Raw genomic sequence first — 6,554 nt, forward strand, 5'->3', positions numbered from 1 at the left:
TACCCTATCAAAGATATCACTTTATTAAAACTAAAGCCCATGTATATAAACCTCAAGGAAATGGTGCTTTCAAATACTTTTAAAGCAAACATGTAAAGATAATTATCTTTAAGATATCTAAAAAAGAGAAAAAGAATATATAAAATGTTTGATATTTGTAATAATGTTAGTTACTATGTACATAAAAAATGGAAGAGGATATACTGGTAAACCATTAAAACAAATAAGAAAATTCAGTACAATGGATGGATATGCAATCAATATCCACAAGTCATTACTGATTACTATTCCTATACATCAATAACTGCTCCTTAGAAAACGCAATAGACAAAACAGCATCATTCCTAAAAGTGATAAAAACTCTATAGTACCTTGGAATATACCTAACCAAAAATGGGCTAGACATTCATAGGGAAAATTATAAAATATTACTAATGAACAGCGAAGACTTGAATAAATGAAGTCTTACATTCCTAAATAAGAACACTCTAGAATTTAGATCACAAAAATTTCAATTTTCCAAATTTAATCCATAAAAGTAAATGAAATGCTATTCAAAATGGATATTCAAAATGCTATTCAAAATGGTTTTTTCAGGATAAACTTAAAAAAACCTGATTCTAAAATCTGTATAGAAGAGTAAAGAACCAAGCACAGGGAAGATAATATTAAAACAAAACAAGGAAGAAGGACTTGTCTCATCAGATATCAAGGCGATGATCATAAGAAAGCTCAGAACCAGATTCTTACATATACAGGAACTTTGGTTAATGATATAGGTAACAGTATAAAAGGAGGAAACAATAGTGTCATAACCACTGACTGAGAAAAACAATAAAATTAAGTCCCTCGAGTATCTCATGCAGATATGTAAATTCCAGATTAATTAAAATCCTAAATATGTATTAGAAGAAAAAACACAAATATATTTAAGGCTTTAGAGAAAAGGAAAAATTTTTAAGCAAGACCTCAAAAATCTTGACACATGGAAATCTAAGTTTCTGTACGTCAACAGACATCATAAATAGAGTTAACAGGCTGGGAGAAGATATTTGCATCAGATATAAACAAAAAAATGTTAGTAACTAGAAAGTTTAAAATAACTCTTACAAATAAAAAGAGCAAATAACTCAGCAGGAATATGGGCAAAAGGTACAATGAAGAAATTCACAGAGGAGGAAAACATAATGGGTAATAAAAACAAAAAAGACAATCAACTCATCTAATTATCAGGGAAATGTACTTAAAACTATAACCCCACACTCATCAGATTGGTAAAATATTAAAGTGAAAATAGAATAGTGTTAATAAGAATATGGGAAAAGAGGAACTCTCAATGCTTGTCATCTGAAGAACAAGGTGGCAATTACCTAATTAACATAAAAATGGACACAGACCCTAAAGAAACTATGTCTAAAACAGGAGTTGTGTATGAGGATGTTTGCTGCAGTGCTGGCTGTAATAGTGAAAATTTGTAACAAGCACGTTATTTATCTCTAGAGAGTTGAATATCTACAGAAAAATTGATTTTTCAAGTGTGGTATATTCATGTAATGCAATACTAATCATAAGTTAATAAGACTGAATAAATCTATAAATCTATGTATCTTTAAATCTCAAGATCCATGTTTTAAAAAATATATTGTAGTAAAATATATACAGTATTATACACTTTATGTAAATTTTTTTTTTTTTTTTTGTGGGTGGTTGGCCAGTATGGGGCCGCAGGAAACTGAACCTTCAACCTTGATGTTACAAGGCCATGCGCTAACCAACTGAGTTAACAGGCCAGCCCCAAATCTATGTAAATTTAATAAATATTCTATATTGTTCACAAATACCTATGTATGTATATTTAATTACTAAAAGATTGGAGGAATTAATTGCAGACAAATCAATTAAAAGATTATGCAGATATGATGAAATATTAACAAAATACTAATAATATAACAAAATATTATTAATCATATGTGGTAGATATACATGGTTTCTTGGTCTCCATTCTTTTATATATTTACAAAATCTCACCAAAAAAATAATAAATGCAAAAGATAATAATTTTATTTATCTATTCTTAAATTTTCCTTTAAGAAGGACTGACTTTATATTCAGATATAAACAAGAGCATTAACTTTTACAACACACATCTGGATTATATCTTGATGTCAACATTCCTCCAAACATCTTGACCCATACTTGTGACTATGAGTACTTAGGTTATTGGGTCTCTTTAACAGTTCTCTGAGATAATTAAGAGAAATGGTCACTTTTGCTTTTCCAGCCTGGAGCCCTGGCATTCTCCTGTTAAAATTCTTTCTTTTTCCTCCCATGAGAAAGAAGCATGTAATCCAATGATAAAAGAGTCTTCTGCAGCTTTACTCTCTAGATCAGTGATTATCTACTAGGGGACAGTTTGCTTTCCCCATCCCCAATGGACTTTTGGCAATGTTTGGAGACATTTTTGGTTATCACAACTAAGATGCTACTGGCATTTAGTGTGCAGAAGCACGGATACTGCTAAACATTCTACAATATACAGGATATATTCCCACAACAAAGAATTATCTGGCCCCAAATGTCAATAGTGTGGAGGTTGAGAAAGCTTGCTTTAGATCCTAGAAGATGGATGGAATAAAATCTCCACTCTTCTCCTCTCAGGCAGGAAGCTGCTTTTTTAATCTGATTGAGGTTCCTTCTCTATCTGGCATTTGTTAAAGTCTCCTTAGCAATAGGTCTCTTTTAGCCTGTTTAAGATGGTCACATTACTTATAACATAGCAAATATTTAACTCCACAAATAATGATGATTTAAAATCCTGATATCATAACATTTCTTAGTTCCACTAATACCATAATGTTCTAAGATAGCAGTTAAAGATGTACAATAGATTTATTTATTCATTTGACAAATCTTTACTGTGTCCTTACTATATATAAGGCACTTATTGTGCTAGGAACTAAGAATACAATGATGAGCAGGAACAGACAAGGTCCATTGCCAAATGGCAGCTTATAGTCTACTAGAGAAGCCAGGAATTCACAAAATAACCACACAAACTAGTAAAAACCTACAGTTATGGGTTGGAGCTATAAAAAAAAACCATGTGAGACAGGCACAGGAATGGGGAAGATTTGACCTAATAAATGTGAGTTATGGAAGGAAGAGAAGGCTCCCCTTAAGGAAGTAATAACTAAGCTGGAATGTGAAGAATGCATAGCTGTTAACTATGGGAAATCAAGAGGAAGCAAGCTGGATTGAGGAAGAAGCATGTGCAAAGACCCTGGGAAAGGAAAAGAACATGGTGAGCATAACGGACTCAAAGAAGGCCACTAAATTTGGAATAGATGAAACAAAAGCTCTAAAGTGGTAGTAAAGATGATAAAGCAGCTCTGCCAGAAACAGATGATGAAAAGAAGAATGCTCCTACCTGGATGCCAGTGTGTCACATGGCGATCCTTTTCTTTTATGTGAGTCTGGGTTAGCAGGGTCAGAAGAACTGTCCCCGAGGCCACTCATGTTGAAAAACTTCACACCTAAAAAGGAAGGACAACAGTAAGAAATCTAACCTTACGACCTTTCCAGCCAAATAAGGGGAGGGGAAGCCCCCCCATGTTAGAACATTTCTAAACATTGCGGTCACTCGATGAATAATTACAACCACCATAAAAGCATCAGCATCTATACAAAAGCACAGGAGTCATCAACTATTTAGTGTTCCTCTACTTTCTTTTCTATATCGGTAAAACAGAATTAATAATTCTTTATGAAATCACTGTGATCAGTTAGGATGATAATTAAATAGAGATTGAGATTTTTTTCAAAGAGAAGAAAATCACTTTAATGTGTAAATATAAAAACTGAATGTATAAGTGAAGCCAGAGAAATTATTTTTTATTTATTATTTATACCTTAGTTTGTAAAAGGATTCAAAACAACTTTTACTCATAAGGTTTGGGATTTTATATTGATAGGAAAATAAATAATACATAAATGATTAAAGTTAAAGTGATAAACTAGATTTGGATTTTGAATTGTACTTTACACTTTGGATTCTATATTCCTAACCTGTGTTTATGTAGTCAGGCAACAAAGATCAGATGTTTAGTCTATGTTAGGATTGTGGTATAGGTGCCAGAGAACACAAAGTCACTCCTCCTAGCATGCCAGCCAGGTCTCTCATATGTTGCGCCAGTTACTGACTGTGTTTAAAGATCCCTTCTGATCTGTCCTTCATCAACCACGACTCTCTGTAAAATCCCTAATGAAACTCAGAACCCTATCCCTGGTCTTAGAATCTTCATTATTTTTTGGATTTTATTGGTGCCAAACAATACACCTCGCCATTCTCTTTTACTCCATCTAACCTCATAAAAGGAGGGAAAATTCTTGTTAAATGGGAAAAACTTTAGATTTTCCTTAAATTCTAATTATTAAAAAACTATAGCACTGTATGTTAGCAGTCATGTTGGGAAAGTTTATTGTAAAAAATGTTGAGATCTTGTGAAGAATGGTCTTATAAAGAATGAGAACCTGTCACATGGCTTTAAGTTATAGGTGTGAGTAAATCTTTTTTCTTTAGTCCTAAAACTCACTCACTCTTTCTAGCCCATTTCTAAAGACCAAAGACTGCTAATATATCATTTTCAGTGTACAAATAATCCCTAACAGTTTAATCATGAGCTTACTATTTCATGTAACCAAAAAGGCACATTTCCAGTTCCTCCATATTAGAAGTGCAGTTTATGAAAATTCCCATCCCCAAGATCGCAATCTTGCTGTTATTTTTTATTCTTCTTTCTCTTTTACTCCTCATTTCTAATTGGTATCTGTGTCCTGCTGATTCTTCCTTAACAAAAGACTTTAGATCATCTCCTTCTTCATTCCCTGGTATAGTTATGATCCTAGTTTGGAACCAAATACCTTATTCTAGATTAATGCAAGATCCTTTAATCTTGTTTCTCAATTCCAGTCATTCTCGCATCTAATCTGTCCTATAAACAGCAGCAAAAGTGTTCCTGCTCAAATGTCATTTTCAAGATATCATTTCCCTGATGAGGAATCAACTGGATTCCCCTACTAAAGCATGGTAGTTAAAAGCATGGGCTTTGGGGCAGAAAGACCTTGTTCAAGTCTTGGTTTAACCACTACCTGCCTGTCATTGGGCACAGTACATAATCTCTTTAAACCTATTTCCTCCTCATGTGTTTTTTGTCTCAGTGCATTGGAGTTATTGTAGCCTCTTCTCTCATACCCCATATGCAAGCAAACTCCAAGATTTATCAATTTTTATTTCCTAAATATTTCCAAAATTCATCCCTTCCTCATATTCTCCTTTACCAAGACCCCAGTCCAGTTTCTCATCATCTCTTGTTGCACTACTAAAATAGCTTCCCAAATGGTCTCCCTGTTTCCAGTCTTGTCCTCCTTAAATCTTCTGTGAAGAGCTGCCAGAGTAGGCTACCAAATATATGCCTGATCATGTCAATCTCTTAAAACCCTTCATTAAATCCTCCTTACCCACAGGACAATATCCAAACTCCTTAACAAAATATACAAAGTTTACATCACTCTTACCTAGTGTGTGTTATAATACAATAGCAAAATTAATACAACATAATAGCAAATTCTATCATAGAATTTGCTGAATGAGTGACTAAATGCCTGTCCAATCAAGTGTTTATGGATTATATATTACATATATAAATAAATTATATGTTACATACTATATATAATCTGTATATACAAACATATAACTTAAATATGTTAATTTTAGTTTCAACCTCAAGAAAAGACAATAAAAATAAAATCCTTGGTAATATCCCATATTCCCAGGAAAGGTAAATATTAAGCAAAAAATTTAAAATTGACCTCAGTGTGGGGAACAGACTAATTTTAGTTAGCAAGAAATATTTTTAGAATTCCTACTACATGCCAACCTCTGTTCTAGGCACTAGGGATACAGCTGTGAATAAAATTTACAAAATCATTATCCTCATACAGTTTCAATCTATTGTGAGGGAGACAATAAATAAAACAAAAAATAAAATTATATAGTATATTAGAAGGTAGTAAGTGCTATGGAGAAAAATAAGGCAAAAATAGAAGCTTAGGGGCCGGCCCGGTGGCGCACTGGATAGTGCGCCGCTTGGGAAGTGCGGCGGCGCTCCCGTCCGAGGGTTCGGATCCCACATACAGACCAGCTCCCGCTCACTGGCTGAGCGAGGCGCGGGAGCAACACCGAGGCTTGCGATCCCGTTGCCGGTCCCGGTCCGGTACGGGGGCGACACTGAGGGTTGCGATCCGTTGCCGGTCACGAAAAAAGACAAAAAGGGGGAAAAAAAAAATGTAGCAGATGTGAGGGCTGGCCCGGTGGCGCACTGCTACAGTGCACCGCTTGAGAGCGTGGCGACGCTCCTGCCGAGGGTTCGGATCCCACATACAGACCAGCTCCCGCTCACTGGCTGAGCGAGGCGCGGGAGCAACACCGAGGCTTGCGATCCCGTTGCCGGTCCCGGTCCGGTACGGGGGCGACACTGAGGGGTGCGATCCGATGC

The 6,554-nt window shown here is 35.1% G+C and overlaps 1 protein-coding gene across 8 annotated transcripts in view; it reads right to left on the reverse strand.

The window, feature by feature from the left end:
- The window catches only part of NCOA1 (nuclear receptor coactivator 1), a 189,602-nt gene that overhangs the window by 93,745 nt on the left and 89,303 nt on the right, over positions 1-6,554 (reverse strand). For all 8 annotated transcript variants that reach the window (XM_008570619.1, XM_008570620.1, XM_008570618.1 and 5 more), the window contains one exon: positions 3,428-3,533. In XM_008570619.1, the coding sequence (XP_008568841.1) occupies positions 3,428-3,516 (89 nt within the window). In that variant the 5' untranslated portion in view covers positions 3,517-3,533. The remainder of the gene's footprint in view (positions 1-3,427; positions 3,534-6,554) is intronic.

This window comes from Galeopterus variegatus, unplaced genomic scaffold (genome assembly GCF_000696425.1).
Source record: "Galeopterus variegatus unplaced genomic scaffold, G_variegatus-3.0.2 Scaffold620, whole genome shotgun sequence".
In the NCBI taxonomy this organism is placed as follows: Eukaryota; Metazoa; Chordata; class Mammalia; order Dermoptera; family Cynocephalidae; genus Galeopterus; species Galeopterus variegatus.